The following is a 15,667-nucleotide window of genomic DNA, read 5'->3' as shown; positions in this document are numbered from 1 at the left end:
ATCGTGCCACCCGCGAAACAGACGACAAACACTGCTATGGCACTCACTCGAGATGCACTTTGGAAGCAAAACTTGTAGTTTTCACGTCAAAAATTGGACCGAACAACAAGCTGTGCTTCTGAAGGTTGTTCGAGTCGCCAGAAGGCAGATTTATATTTGCGGGTGAACAAGAACCGGCGTTCGCTTTGAATTCTTCTTGAGTTTTCTTGCTTTTCTGCTTCCTTGATTATTCACTCTTTTCTGCATTTCTTTTGATTGCTAACAAATAAGTATCAAGCAAATAAGCGAAGTTATATAAATAAATATAAATAAAAATGTGATGTGTTCTTTATTGTAAACATGGTTAATACCGAATTGTAAAAGCAAATTAGAATGTTTATGTTGTAAGTTGTCACCATTCTTTGGCGTGTCTTTGTGCCCACCAGGCTCACACCGTAGGGGCTAAGGTGCGCTTAAAAAAGTATATCTCAAGACTGACCGGGGCAGTTCAACGCCTCGTGTGTTCTAAAGAAACAGCGAGCTGTACGCGTAATACTTTCAGATAGTGAGTAAAAAAACGCTAGTTTTCGTCATTTGCAGCTTCAGCCACATTTGACGATGGCTTGACTGTGACGGCACTGCCAAACTAGTCGATTTCTGACCTTTGGCAGTACAAAGCATGAGCTAGCTCGTGCTTCCACCATGCTCTTGTCAAAGCTGCAAACTCGTGTCATGTATTTCACAGAGCGGTGCAAAACTATCGCTTTAATAGTATTTAAATTTCGACCGTGGTACTTCACCTGTTTGCACCCGTACTCTCTATAGCAAGATGAGAAACAGACTCGGCCGTTTGACCTTCGGGCAACTCGATGATGTACAGAGTGGCATAAATCGCGAGGCTGGCTCTCAACTTCGTGGAAAAAATCAGCTGCATCACGTAGCAGCCTTAAATTATGTAAAACTTAAGGGCGTAACTTTATTTCTGTAAGTAATGAAAACAAGCAAAATACGAGACCAACAAACTTGCGAAGTTCAATGGCGGACGTCAATGCAGATTGCCGAGTTAGCGAAGATTGTGCTTCTGGCGCCATCTCTCCATTGGCGCTACGAGCAGACGACGCACTCATTCGAAAGCAGGCGTCCTGGTCGTCTGTTCGCTCTGTTTATAGGGAGATGCCGCAACCATCTCTCTATAGACGTATAGGATGGTCTCGGTTTTCACACACACACACAAAAGAAGGAGCTACATTTGAACTTTCGCAAGGTAAAATCCACCACTCAATTGCATCTTTGATGAAATTGTGAGGTAGCTACTCACGGGCGCCAATTTTTCTGCAGTATTTTAGTGCTAGCCCGGGGGTCTATGCCACTCTATATTACCAACACAAAATATCTATCCACTATGACAAATGTAAAATTCATTTCAAGATGCTATCTTCACTACCTTTTGTATAGCGCACTAAAGTTAAGAACAGTGATGTCGGCACCAACATCTGCACGTTACCAGTGCGACTGACGTCAGCAGATGACGAACATATGTGCTTACGAGTTCAAGTAACGGAAACCATAAAAAAAGTATTTCATGCTCTGCCGTAATTTTTACTTTCAAAAGACTCACACTGTTATAATTACTGTCATTATATAAATTAGAAGATGACGCCGATTCTAAACTTTGCAAGTAGACCAGAGCACTCCTTCATGTGTCAGTTTATTATTTTACTTTCTCGCAGAACACTTTGATTACTCTGTTTAAACAAATGAAAAACGGGACAGATTCGAACGTAATCGGATACGTCCCACTTAGAAGTTACGATAACAATTGCACGAACTTCGCTTTGCTCCAGACCCTCTAAACGGCGCGTCGCCGAAGTCCATCAACATGATGGATCGCTCAAGATGGAGACCCGTCGTGGCCCGAAATCAAAATGAAGGCAGTCCATCACCGACGACAGAACTAACCTTAAAAAAAAAAAAAAAGACGAAATACTTTCGGTTTATGGAAACAATAAATAGGTCTCACCCTGCGCAATCGGCCCGTCCGCAAAACTGCGAGTTTACTTCCCATTTCGGCTTAAGAGCCACGTAAAAGAAAGCCTCTAGACTTCTTTTTCTGTGTCTCTTCTTTCTTGTGAAATACGCACAACCCTACGCGAACTGCTCCGGCGATTCGTCGAGGACTGTGCTGGGCATTTCGGGTAAGGAGTCCTCCCGCGATCGCCGGTTGCCGTTGCTCAGCCGGGTGCGGTGTACTTAACCTCAGAGCCCCCACAGAGCTGCGAGGGCAGCGATTTCGCAGACCGTAAACTTCCGACAGGCACTTCCCAGATCGAGTCCGACTGAGCCCTCGTCTCTGTGGAGATAAGAAAATCCCTTCTTGAATCCCTCGTCGCGCTTTTGTTTTCCGAGTATTATGAACCCCTTGTGTACGGTATAGCCGTTCACTTTCGATTCTGTATTTTTTCGCTTCGAAACGCGGCAGAATCTATGTCGGTCTCCGAAAAAAGTAATCTAGAAAAAAAATGTCGAAACGATTTTGTAGAGGAAATCCTGAAATCCAAACGCGCTTCCAAAAGGGAACCTGCTGATCGGCATTTTCCTGCAAAAAAAAATAAATAAAATAAAATAAAAAAAAGCACACACACACAAAAAAAAGACTGCCACTTTTTAAAATCGCAAAAAGAAAAGTCCCAAATGAGTTTACTGAAGTGGTTCGGGTTCGGTTTCTTCGGGAATTTTTTTTTAATATAATAAATTGTTTTCGGTTAAAACCTGTATGTTCAGTGGCACTGGTGGTCGCGTTTTGATCTGACATGTTTCTTTCGCACCCGAACTTCTGCTTGCTGGGAGAAGAAAGCGGTTGATGTTTCCTTCGAAACGGCAATGAATCCAGTCAACGCTCCAAGAAATGTCCAACTTGAAAGTAGGTGTGCCGCCTTTCGAAGGCACATCTACTCTTGTTTCTGTTATAATCATCCTGTAGCTGTGATTTAGCCAGGGTTCATGTCTCCTTCTAAACGGCAATGTATCCAGCCTACGCTGCCAAAAATGCCCGCCTCGAGGGGACGTGCCGTGCCACCTTTCAAAGGCACATCTACTCTTGTCTCTGTTACAATCATCCAGTAGCTAGCTGTAATTTAGCCAGTTGCATATATTGGGAGGGTGCGGCACTTACAGGAGGCGCGCCGCTGTGCCTTGGCAGCGCCGCCAGTGACAGCATCCACATATACGTCGCACAGTGAAGCACTTCCCGCTCGAACCTATATGCTCCCTGACCGGCTTGGCCGCTTCTGCACCTTCCTGTGGCCGTCTTTCTCGATTTCGCTACAAAGTAAAGGCTTGGCATTTTGACATTCAAAACCTACCCACGTCCAGCTCTGCTCTGGATGTGTTTTCCGTCACTCGATGCTTATAGGAATCCCTCAGAGCTCGTGTTCAGTCGTGCGTCCCGCAGTTGCAAGCGGCAAGCAACGACGGCACCACACCCGCTATGTTTTTCGTTTATCTATTCGCGACTCCAGCAAAACGGTCGCCGCCAAGCGGGAAAACCGGGAACCAGCCGGTCCAGGTCGCTCCGCGCCCCTCCGCGTCTCTGGTGGCTTTCGCGGACACGTGTTGTTGGCGAAGTGACGAACAGTGTAATTTGACGAAGGTCCGAATATTTCTTAAGTTTGCCTGAGTGATCATTAGTGTGGTGAAGCCCCAGTAGATTGTTTTCTTCTATTACGTGTTTGAAAGCCCGTTTACTCCACAGCACACGGTCGCGTGCTTTCGATTTCTGGGATGGGGAGGAATCACGGAAAAACTTTTTGATTTCTTGCCTGTCTCGAATCACATTCAAAGTGACGACTGCTTGGTAACTGATACTGGAGAAAACATCAATGTTGCAGCCAAGTGAACGGGAAGGTTCGATAGCTGCTTTTCTTGAGTTTGGTTCTGTCCAATTAGCTATAACATTGAGCCACCCACGCCGGTCGGTGCGTTGGCTATTCATCTTGGCTGCTTTTCGCCGAAAAAGCCTCTGGACCACCCTGAAGGAGTTGGGCTGATTTCGCAATTGCTTGATTCAGGAAAACTTGCTCGCTGCAAATGATGAATGAGGGAAATTATCTGTTTTCAAAAGGTGGGAGACAAGTCTCGCAACGTTAGATGCTGTCACGGCATTTTGACCTATCGCACCTCCAATATTTATATTACGAGGACGTCGAACCCAGCAGCAATATACGTCTACATTGGTCAGGTTGACCGGCCACAAAAAAATACCAATTTTCTCCGTTCAGGATTCGAAGCAAAGTTCAATGCAGAGAGGTTCTGCGTGGATCTTCAATGAAGACTCTTCAGTTTGTCTCCGTGCTGCTGACTATAGAACCATTTGGCTAAGTTTAGGTAGTATGTCTCCGTCTGTCAAATATACTTTTATTCATCTGCTCACCTAATAGCTAGTCAACTAAGCTGATGTTTCAACCCGAAGGATATACTAATATTGCTTTAGTGGGACATAGTACGTAATATAATACATAACCCGCTCGTCAAAATGACTTCTCGATTGCTACATAAACCTGAATTGAAATATGAGTATCAGCTGCTTAGTGGGGCGCCGGCGGGTTAACATGGTCCTTGGCTCAAGAAGCGGTTGCTTAATTTTCGTGATGTTCCTGCAGCCTGTGTTGTTGGCCGAGCAGATGACTGGAGCTGTTTCGTAAGCGCGGATACGCACAAAAGCTTGATTTCGCGGACAGATAAGTCGCATGATCGAGGCATGCGAGTTAGCTGAAAAGTTACTCTCTGTGGAACAATTCGATAGTCATCGCCGCTTTCCTTAGATGATCAAAACTGATTAGTATATTACCGTCTCTCCGGAGCCCATAGTTTCGGTTTTGAACGAAATCTCGAAACGAAAGTTTGAAAAAAGAGCAAAAAAACACCGGCAAAACAAAACTATGGTTTGCAAGTTTATCTGCACCGGCTACACTTAACCGTCTCAGTTCAAATACCTATAAAATTCTGCATTAAACAAAAGAAAATCTGTTAAATTGAACGCGCCACCTGTTCAGGCGGCCCGGCCGACCCGCCGCGACCTGGACTCAGCCGCCATGTTTGTTTGGTGGTGGCGCCCCCTATAGGTCGCTGGAGTCGCGAATACGCTGCGGAAGATGCCTTTATGAAGCGTTTGTGTGTTCGGCAGTCTGAAAACCACTACAGGACGAGATTCACCAGTGCCAGTAATTGATAAAATCTTCACGAGGAGTGTTTTTCGTTCTTCTTATTATCCGATTGCTCTTCGCTCGCTGGCGGTTGAACACGTATACTGAGATTCAGATGATCGCGGCGCTTTTGCACAGTGTTCTCAATGAAAGCGTTTCGTGTAAAAAAGAAAAAGAAAAGGTCAGAGTTGATTGTGGTTTTGAACTTTTTGTATTCCGCTGTGCGCTGGTAAACTGACATTGATTACAAAGGTCGGCTGTTACACAGGATGTCTATGCCGGTCCGGCCGTTGTCTATGTGAAATAATTGTTCTAGGAACCGCACCATGGTGTCGTTGTCTTGTTGCACGCTTCCAATTACTGTTGACAGTGGTGGGCGATAAATTATTCGGATGACCCTCGTGTATATAAACAGGGAACTATCCCTTAGGTTCCGCAGTGTCACTGCTAGGCGTCCGTTTTCTGTGTCACCATGCTTGTGTCTTTTTTTCTCTCTCTCTGATTTGCAGCGGGTTTTGTGAAAGAGTGTATCCAAGCTAGAATCTATAGCTTGAGTGGTTGCGTCAGCGCCATTTTGAATTCCATTATTCCTGCGTATAATGTTTCCTGTCATCGTGGTTTTTTTTATCATCGTGGAAGGAGAGACACCTGACGGAAATGAAGGGCACTGAGGCGAGGCAATCTACATCAACCCCCAATCCCTTCTTTCTCTTGAAGGCGAGGAGAAGGCCCTGATGCTGCCTGCCGTGATCCAGTCGAAGCTGGTAACGCGACTCAAAGAGGGCACCGAGTACGCCGTGGTGCTGTCCGCTGTCTACCCCAACGTCCAGACGGCATCCGCCCCCAAGATGACCGTGAGGACGCCTATGCCCGTTGCCGAGCTCCCCGTCGGGGACGACTCCTACTTCGACAACAGAATACGTAAGAAACTCCCGAGGTCGCGTTACATAATCAAGTTGCCAGCACTAGCATCGTGCTTAAAACTTGGGTTTCGGTTATAAAAGCGTGAAATACTTTTTAGCGAACCCCCTCCACAATCCAAATATTTTGTCCTTCCGTCGCGGGATTTTCCGCTAAATTTAGGGGGGGAATTGACGTCCCTTGACCTATACACCAATTCAATTTCCCCGCTAAACTTGTCGGGAAAATTTCTGTCACATGACGTGACGTCATGAGGCGTATGCACCCAATTCAGTTTCTGCGTAAAGCCTACTGAGAAAATTAATGTCACGTGACTTCACGTATGTCAGGTGACCTTTGTACCAAATTAGTTTCCCTGCCATTTATCGAGGAAATCGATAAAAAATATAGATTCGTCTTCACTCTCCGAAACGACTGTTTAAAGTCTTCTAAACAAATTTCCACGATCTCCCCTTAAATGACGTATTTCATGCATCATAAGACTTGGAAGATAAAGGGCGCCGTCAATTTCATTGTTTTGTGTAAGAAACAAATGGGCATAGAAAGCTAAAAAAGCAGTTATATTTTTGTGTGTGTTTTAAGTAAGCAACGAGAAAGTATAGCGCTAGTTGCGATTCATTTACGTACATTTATAATTGCGACCGCAATGTCCATAATTATCCTAAAAAAAGAAAACGTTCAGCCTTTCCACTCTGGTGAGGAAGGAAGAGCAGCGGAACTGGTACTATGTGCCGCCTCTATAAGCCACGGCGGCAACCAGACAACCGACAAACTGGTCGTCTGGTTGCCGCCGTCGCTTATACATGGCGGTAGCTGTCCAACGGGTTGTGTCGAGATATCCATGGACATGAAACTGGGAAAATGAGCTCTTAACAGCTCCGCTGTAAAAAAAAAAAAACAATTCTGGCATCAACTGAAGTAGATTAATACCCGTTTTTTCATCCTATCTCTAAGGAAGAAGCAGTTTTTTGTTGTTGTTTTATATTTACAACAATTACGTTAGGCATTTTTTCTCAGTTTGTTTGAAAGTACAGTCATTGCTAAGAACACTAACTCTAACTATTACCATAAAAAAATATTTCCATATTTCGGTGTGATATTTCAATGTTTATGATATTTCTCTTGTTTGAGCTTATAGAATTCGTTGAATATTCTATCTATTAAAACATCACTTAAACATTCATCGGAAAGCACTGAAGTCGGCAAAAGCCCTCTATATCTTGCGAGAGTACCGCTTTTCTCAGCACGTCTGTACACGTACACTTTGTTTTACTTCAAGGTGAAGGCTAGAAGTCCAATCTCGTAGCTACGGCGGTTGCACCCTCTACGCGGGAACACGTGGAGCTGAGGTGCATCCTTGAGAAAGGAGCTCACATTCGTAGCCTTTCCTGTCATGCATCTCTAGGTGAATCAAACAAAACACGATGGTGCTAGAGGCTGTCAGGAAGCAATAAAATAAAAGTCTCGTTAGGAGACTAGAAGCTAAATCCATGAGCGAAATGTCGGCCGCTGCTCTGAAGCCTTACAGGAGGCTTCTTTTATTTTTATTTTCGCCTATTGAGGTTGTAGTAGCGACTCGAACTCGAGTCTGCAGAACCCAGGATGCTGGGTTCAATCCCCACCCCTGCCCGTTTCGATCTGGATGAGCATCGTACCGGCGTGCGGTCGTGTATCAGCACTGCGTGGTACGCGTTAAAGATCCCAGAATAGTGATTGTTCTGTACTGGCTAAATTGCTCATCTACAGCTATGAGACTCGTCGCCCGTTGAGGCAGACCAAGTTCTAGGCTGTATAAACATACATAGAACCCAATTAGTTTCGAACTCGACTCATCGCGGGGTCCGTGCTTCGAATGTTGTATGGCAAAGAGTTCAATGAGAAAACTTGGCATGCACGCAACATTCGAACCACGGATATTGCGGTTACTTCTGTTTGCAGGCTGTCTTTTGTATGATGTATGGGCACTGTGATACCTGCTTTAGAGATATCGCGGTATGAGGTATGTTTTGGGGCTTTGCATCGTCTTGAATATCGCTCCAGCATTGTTTTCTGAGCTTCAAATTTCGGTTCAGCATCCCTCTAAAGTAAACCAAATATATATATATATATATATATATATATATATATATATATATATATATATATATATATATATATATATATATATATATATATATATATATCAGTGTGTCGAACCGAAAAAAGTACGGGTTCGGTTACGGTTCGGGTTCAGGTAAATTTATTTTGTTCCGGTTCAGTTCCGGTTCGATTAATTCGATCCGCGAACCGGTTCGGGGCGCTGAACCGATTCGCGAACCGGTTCGGAAATTATAAATGACAAATTGCAACATCAAAATAAATTACAAATAAAACATCTGAAATCAGCACATACGAAACGGGATACATCGTAGTGTAAGGCTCAGGGATTTCTACTAGGAATGGTTTCTTTATGTGCACTCAAAGGTTAGCTCACCGACGTTTACGCATTCGGACTTCATCTAATTGGGTCCGACGCAGTAGCTGTAAAATCCGCGACCTCCTTACAAACCCACTTACAAGTAGAACTCGCTAACTATCCCGCCACCTCGGCGTGTAAGCAATTGAAGGAACAGTGGGGAGAAAATACAGCTTTCTTTATTTGAACTAGCCTTCGGTAACTCAAATTAGTCCCTTAAAGAAGTTTTCATTAAACAAGATACGGAATATGAAAAACACTTCACCGAACGCAACGCCAGAAGGACGTAATAGGATAAATATTAAAATAGAAGAGTTCGCTGTCTCACAAATATGTTCTTCTAAGTGCCTATACGAAACCGCGGATGCATTATTATCAACCTCCACAGCCTTTTCTTTTCTCATTCCGATGGAAGCAAGCTTCAAGAACTCGCCCGTTCTAGAAACGTGTTATGAAATGAGCACACAGCAGCATTTAGGATTTACGAGATTGTAGAAAAATAAAATCCCGTGACGCGATTTTTTTTTGCACAGCTTTCCAATCCTTTTTCTTCCGTGCAAGCCGCGACCAGCGCAATACTGGTTCCTATGTCAAGATTCATGGATGCAGCGTTTGTCAAGATTCATGGATGCAGCGTTTATATTGCTAAGACTGAGTGGAGAAGAAAAATATGTAAACGAGGTGTGTGTCAGTTGACGGCACTTAAAAGACAAATGGCATTGATAGCGCATTCATTGTCAACAGCGCGTGGCCGAACCGGTTTGACATGAGCCGGTAACCGTTATTTTTTTTCCGGTTCAGTTCCGGTTCGGGTTCATCGCGATAACAATATAACGGTTCGGGTTCAGTTCCGGAAAAAATACCGGTTCGGTTCCGGTTTTCGGTTCGGTTCGGTTCCGGTTCGACACCCTGATATATATATATAGCTCCTCGCCAAAAATCTAAACCCTAATTACGTGGGCTCTCTTAACTGAAGTTAACTGTCCCTGAGGGGACTAAATTGTGGTTAAGGGTGCCCCGACAGGCATTCTAAACCACAGTTACGAATAGGTATGGGTAGCAGTTAGCGCCAACAGGTTGCACGGGCCTCCTTAAAGGGGTTTCCAGGCAATTATTTGAGCTGCCTTTACTAACTATATTTTCGGAATCACCGGCGTTTACTTTTTCAGGCATGCTGTTTAGTACCCAAAAATTCAAAATAGTTATTGTTAAATTGGCAAGTGAAAATGGTGCCGAAATCAACATTCAAAATATACCAGCACTTTTCAGTGCCGTGACGTAAGGGGAAGGCAGATTTGAAGGACCGAGCGGGCAGTCTACAAATGGACTATGCCGAGCGTTTTGTTTTGTGCTGCTGCGGGGGTGTTGGAGCGAGCTTCCAAAGCTTTCCTTTGACACCATGAAACTGTTTGTAATCAGTTGGAAACAAAGCCAACAGTCCAAAGAGTGAACCCTTGCCTTTTAATGACGTCACTTTTTCAATGTTGCCAGTAGAGCTTTGCACTTTGAAAAACGAGGGCCCTAATATTAACAGTTCAATAACTTCGCGAAAAAAACTCTATTTTGGCCCAATATTTGAGTTACTATTTCATCGATGTTTGTTGGTGTGTTTAGCAAATTGTCAGGCAAATATTGGACTATGAAGAAAACGCCGCAGTAGTACCCCTTCAACCGCAGCTCAGTCTGATCTGAGTGGCACTTAACTGCGGAAAAGGTTGCACGCGTAGCCAGTGTATTACTCCCTAGTAATCACCAGCCGCTCATTACCAACCTGGTCCGTCCGTGCAGAGTGCAACTGCAGCGAGGAAGGCATGGTGGCCTGCACGCGGTCCGTGGTCCAGGAGGTGGCGTGCAGCTGCTTCCCGAGTTACGCGGGCCGCTGGTGCGAGTCGTGCGCGCCGGGCTTCTTCCGCCTGGGCAAGGCGTGCACGGCCTGCCCCTGCACCAACGCCACGTCCACCGGGGAGTGCGTGCTCGCCGAGCCCACGCAGGTAAGCGCGCCGGGGAAATGCCTAACTTTGCGCGAGCTTGGCGATCCTATGAGAATAACTTGGGCCTAATATACGGTTTTGGTTCCAAGGCGAGTGCCAGAGTATACTTTTCGGCGTTTCTATGACTTTTTTCTGGCTCATCACGTAATTGCCGAAGTGCTCGAGTTGAGCCAAAGATGACGTGTACGAACCGAACGCAGGTAGCATGCGTGAGAAACGCCCAACTAGGCACAAGCATGGCAAGCCTATAGGGGCCTAATAACCAGACTTGCGCCTAACGCGTTACTTGTACCTAGTTACTTTTCTCGGTAAAAAAGTAATGGCCTTGTTACGTTTTAAAAGATATGAGTGACGTGTTTCTGTAACATTTGGGTGAAGTAATGGGTAACGATATTTAGCCACTTCTGGACGGGAACGCGTACAACTGAAATATCCAAGCTAGTGCTCCCCCCAGCTCGCGCCAGTAATTTGCACAACGAGAAAACACCTAGATAACCCATAAAACTATATGCAGAAGGTATGTGAGTAGAGCCACGGTTATTCCTGAATGGATGCGTTAAAAAGCTAGGACGACAAATATTGAAAGCGGCTACTGCTTCGTAGAAATGACCCATTCAGTGTAACGAGAAAATAGCGCGTTACTAACTTCAAGCTGAGGTAAGGCCTTACCTCAGCTTGAAGTAAAAACTAAGTACATTATTCGCTACTGCGATTCAAAAGGAGCCTTTTGAATCGCAGTAGCAAATAACGTACTTAGTTGTTTTTTTTTTTATGAATAATGAGTAGCGGTGTTTAGTTACTTTATTTCAATAAGCTGTACACGCCTGGGTCTAACGTGGGCCTAATACAGTTTTGCTACAACGTCCTAATAGTGCCAGATCACTTTTTTTTAATATTTTTCGGCCTTTCTTTGGCTAACCTAATAATAGCTAAAGAACCAAAGATGCCGCGTTCGAACCGAGGAACCAGTGGTGAAGCTAAAATCTGGCACTTGTTTGGCATTCTAGGCCGAAGTTGCCACGTGAAAAGCGAACAACCAAAAGTAGAGCCCAATTCTGGCACATGTTTGGTGATTCAGGCCCAAAGATGGCCCAAAGATGACAGCCAAACTACCCGCGGTAAAGCTACGGCGCCGGGAGCGCGTCTCCGACTGCTGGGCTTCCCGCGTCCTAAAAAGTGCTCCCTCGATTTGTTCCTGGTGACGTCTGATGCTGTCGCTGTAGCGGGTACGGCGCCTGTTTCGCATAAGTTGGCTGTCCAGCTTTGACAGTCCACAGAAGTTTCGGCAGCCAGGAGCGTGTACGAATTGCGACGACAGCGACACTCGCGTTCACTCGTGCTTTTAGCCGAAGCTTCCGCACCCAACCGTCAGGATCGCCACATCCGACAACATGAAACTCCGGCTTTTGTGAGGTCATCTGTGGCCACTCCGGCACCACTTTCGATTCATTAGACAGAATATAGGACGCTAAACACAGCAGTCGGAGAAGAGTTCCAGGCCTGACTCTGGCCACAAAAGGTCAAGTTGGGCTGTGTCTCGTCGTCTTCGGGTTTTATAAGGCCCTAAATTTCCAGACAAATAGCAAATTTTGACCCAAAAAAACTGCGCTACTTGGGACCCTCCCAGGGGGACGTGGGCAAGGAGGATGGTCTCGGAGGAGGACCCCCGACGGTCTCGTGCCGGTCCTGCCTGCCAGGCCACCGAGGGCCCCTGTGCTCGGCCTGCACGGCGGGCTACCACTGGAAGGGGGACCGCTGCGAGCCCATCAACTGCCTCAGCTTCGCCCTCTGCGCCAGAGACAGGGACAGCCCGGGCTGCCGAGACTGCGACCTGGTCCAGAACAGCCTGCCGCCGGTCGCCCAGAAGAGCTCAGGTGAGAACCTTGCACACGGACTAGTGGTATACGGCTTCTCGCAGCGGGCTTATGGGCTCTTCTACCGCCTCATCACGAAATTACACTAATTAGGCGAGTCTGTTTAGATGGCACGTGGGATTTAAAAAATGCAGTGACTATTTTCTTTGTTTAGAAAGCGAAGACGACATGGTTGCCTCAGGGAAATTGTTTGCGGCGCCAGAAACCGACAAAATAGACCTTTTTCAAAAAAACCCAGACGCCGCGCGATAAATTTTGTACGCTACTTCTTGCACTCGCAGCATCTACTATGTGACACTGAAGAGAGCGAAAAATGAAGTGGACAGCGCAATTGCTCGTCTGCCGTCACTTGAGTTTTCTCCGTCGCCTCCTACACCCGGTTCTGTACCTAGGCAGACTGCGCTCTCAGGCTTTCAACCGGTCGATTGGCGTGTAGTTTTACCTGTGGTGTTGCAGCCTCGCAGCGGCTTGAATGATAGTACGTTACTTCGTCATCGATTAGACTGAACATCCCGTAATATTTACCTAATAGGCAACCATGGAATATTTCCAGAAAGATTAAATTACATCCATAATTCGATAGAATGGCTCTAGTTCGTCAGTTTAGGAAAACGTAGTGATAGAACCGTGAAGGGTAACAAAAAAACATAATATCGCCTTGCATTGTTTGCACCATTAGCATAATATCGCCATGAAATTTTACGAGTGGGGAGCAGATGTTGCTTCAAGAGGCATTTTCAGTTTAACGTGATGTGTGTGTTTCTTATTTTTAGGCATTTATCTCCTCATAATTAAATTAGTTATTCCAATTTAAGGCTTTTACAGCAGTTCACTTTGCGGCCTCGAACATGCTATAGCCTCATGCACGCTCATGCGGAGCCATAGCAACGGGCTTGGTTTAGTGAGCAGAACACATTCAGGGCCAACCAAAATTCGCCTGTGCACGTCGATCCGCCTTCGTATAGAGTGCCGCCTTCACACACACACGCTGTTGCTGAAGTGGTGACATCCCAGCCGTCTTTTTGCTTAATCGTGTTTTTTTTTTTTTTTTTGTGTGTATGTTGTCTTTTGAAGTGCGCGCACTCCAGTGTGACTTAGCTCGAGCGCGCACCCTTAGCTAATGCACAGGCCACGCACTACGTGCGCCAGCGTGTCACGCGCCGACCAACTCGGTGCAACAAAGTATGTCTTACCCTGAGCCAGACAGACATGTAGGCACCCTACTTTGGCACTTGACGAACGGCAGCGTCCACGTTATAGTGAAGCGCTGCCCACTCAGACATCTCCGAATGCACCAGCAGTGACCCGGCTGCGTCTGCACTTTCCCGCGGCAGCGTTTCTCGGTCTCAAGGTGGAAAAAAAAAAAGTTTGCCACCTTGACTTTCGAAAACGTATCCTCGTTGCTGTATATCTGCTCTCATGTCATTCGACCTGCAGAAGTTGCCCACACCTCGAAATCAATCATGTCCCCCTGCCCTCAATACACCGATATCACCAGACAGTTTAAGTATAGCCACCGCTGCCGCAATGCATTGAGAGAAATTTAATCTTTCGGCCCATGCCACAACATTGCTGGAGCTTTGCGCGTGCAGAGCACGAGGCATCTCGGGGGCACTGCCTGCTGTGAACTGGAGGTATTGCGGCTACATGCATGCTCCGAACGCTTTGTTATATCGATCTATCGTAAGCGGCGACGACGGCAAATACACCGCTATTTTAAAATTCTCTGCGCTGTAATATACCTCATTCATTCATTCATTCATTCATTCATTCATTCATTCATTATTTTATTTCCAAATTTGTTTTCGAAATACACAACAGCTGTTTGGACCCATAGCCGTTAAGGCTAGCCTGGTATCCAATCGTAATATAGGTTCAAAAAGCGATAGAATACAATAGACTCATGCAATGCGCAAAAAAAAAAAAAAAAAGAAATCACAATCTAGAAACTAATTAGCGTAATTGTATTTCATAATCATAAAATAATCTTTTTAAGGAGGGCAGAAAATTATTTTCCAACTTTATATTTAATAGGTATTTCATTCCAAACTAGAGCACCATAAAATGCAATCAACCTTTGTTCATATGCATTATGGCATGGTGGTAATTTAAACCTATAATTCGCAGCAGCCCTTGTTTGTCTTCTCAAAGATCGAAATAAGTTCAAAGAAAGGGATTCATGAGACTCCATAATTTTCCGGACTGTTTCTTTTTCTCAACATAAAAACTGATCTGTTCCTTAATATTTAAATTGGCTTAAATAGTAATTATTATTTTTGTGTTGTGTCTATATAGGATACCATCTATCTTTTTCCTTTGGTACCCCTAAAACTTGGCCCGTCATCCAAGGACAGACCGGTGTACATTGTATTTATTAGACGTCTTCTTTACAGCACTCAACGTTATCGCGCTTTTGAGACTAGTAAGGAAGTTGTAGTATTCGATATGAACGTTTTATTATAAGTGGAGTATATATCTAGTCGTTCTAATATCCCACGAAGCTGCGTATAATCTATTTTAGTCTGCTGTTCAGGACGACAAGATTTTCTTTTACGAATGACCTCTTTTTGTAAAACAAGAAAAATGGCCAAGTGGTCAGCTATCAAGCTTGGGTAAACACCAGCATGGACATCCGTATCAGTATCGCAAAGACCATGACCAATGAATGTACTAGAGGTGCTAGTAATGCGAGTAGGTTGATTAATCAAGTTGCGTAAGTTGAAAGATTCTAAAAGCAGCGTATAGCTGTTATGCGTATCACTAGCCAGATCACTATTAAAGTCTCCAACAACTACAATGCGATCATTCTGTCCATTAGACAATGACGTAAGTACTGGCTCGAATTTTACAAAAAAAAGTTTACTAACAAGCTTGGAGGTCGATACACTACACCGACTATTACGCCACAATTAAGCTTTATAAAATGTGCTTCAATGACATCATCACTAATAGTGGCAGGCAATAAAACCTGGAAACCAATAATTTCTTTTACAAAAAACGCGACGCCTCCACCTCTCGTATGCGTATCACGTGGAAGAGATAATAAATTGTCGCCATGCATGACAATGTTGTCATCGTTTTATAACAAAGTTTCACTTACTACAATGACATCGGAACCAGGCACATGTTGGGAGACATGCCCAACTAAAGAGTTATAATATTTTCGTAAGCTACGTACATTGCAATGGAAAATAGAAAGCTTATTTTCATTCTGTATCATCCATCGTAAACCGGAGACACGGAAAA

General features: G+C 44.9%; 1 protein-coding gene across 1 annotated transcript in view; it reads left to right on the top strand.

Annotated features, from left to right (window-relative positions):
* The window catches only part of LOC8038916 (multiple epidermal growth factor-like domains protein 9), a 171,144-nt gene that overhangs the window by 104,720 nt on the left and 50,757 nt on the right, over positions 1 to 15,667 (top strand). The window contains exons 3-5 of the mRNA XM_029982979.3: positions 5,898 to 6,101; positions 10,345 to 10,547; positions 12,175 to 12,421. Of these exons, the coding sequence (XP_029838839.3) occupies positions 5,898 to 6,101; positions 10,345 to 10,547; positions 12,175 to 12,421 (654 nt within the window). The remainder of the gene's footprint in view (positions 1 to 5,897; positions 6,102 to 10,344; positions 10,548 to 12,174; positions 12,422 to 15,667) is intronic.

This window comes from Ixodes scapularis, unplaced genomic scaffold (assembly GCF_016920785.2).
Source record: "Ixodes scapularis isolate PalLabHiFi unplaced genomic scaffold, ASM1692078v2 PGA_scaffold3__209_contigs__length_174095766, whole genome shotgun sequence".
Lineage (NCBI taxonomy): Eukaryota > Metazoa > Arthropoda > Arachnida > Ixodida > Ixodidae > Ixodes > Ixodes scapularis.
This window is presented reverse-complemented; position numbering and strand designations above follow the sequence as displayed.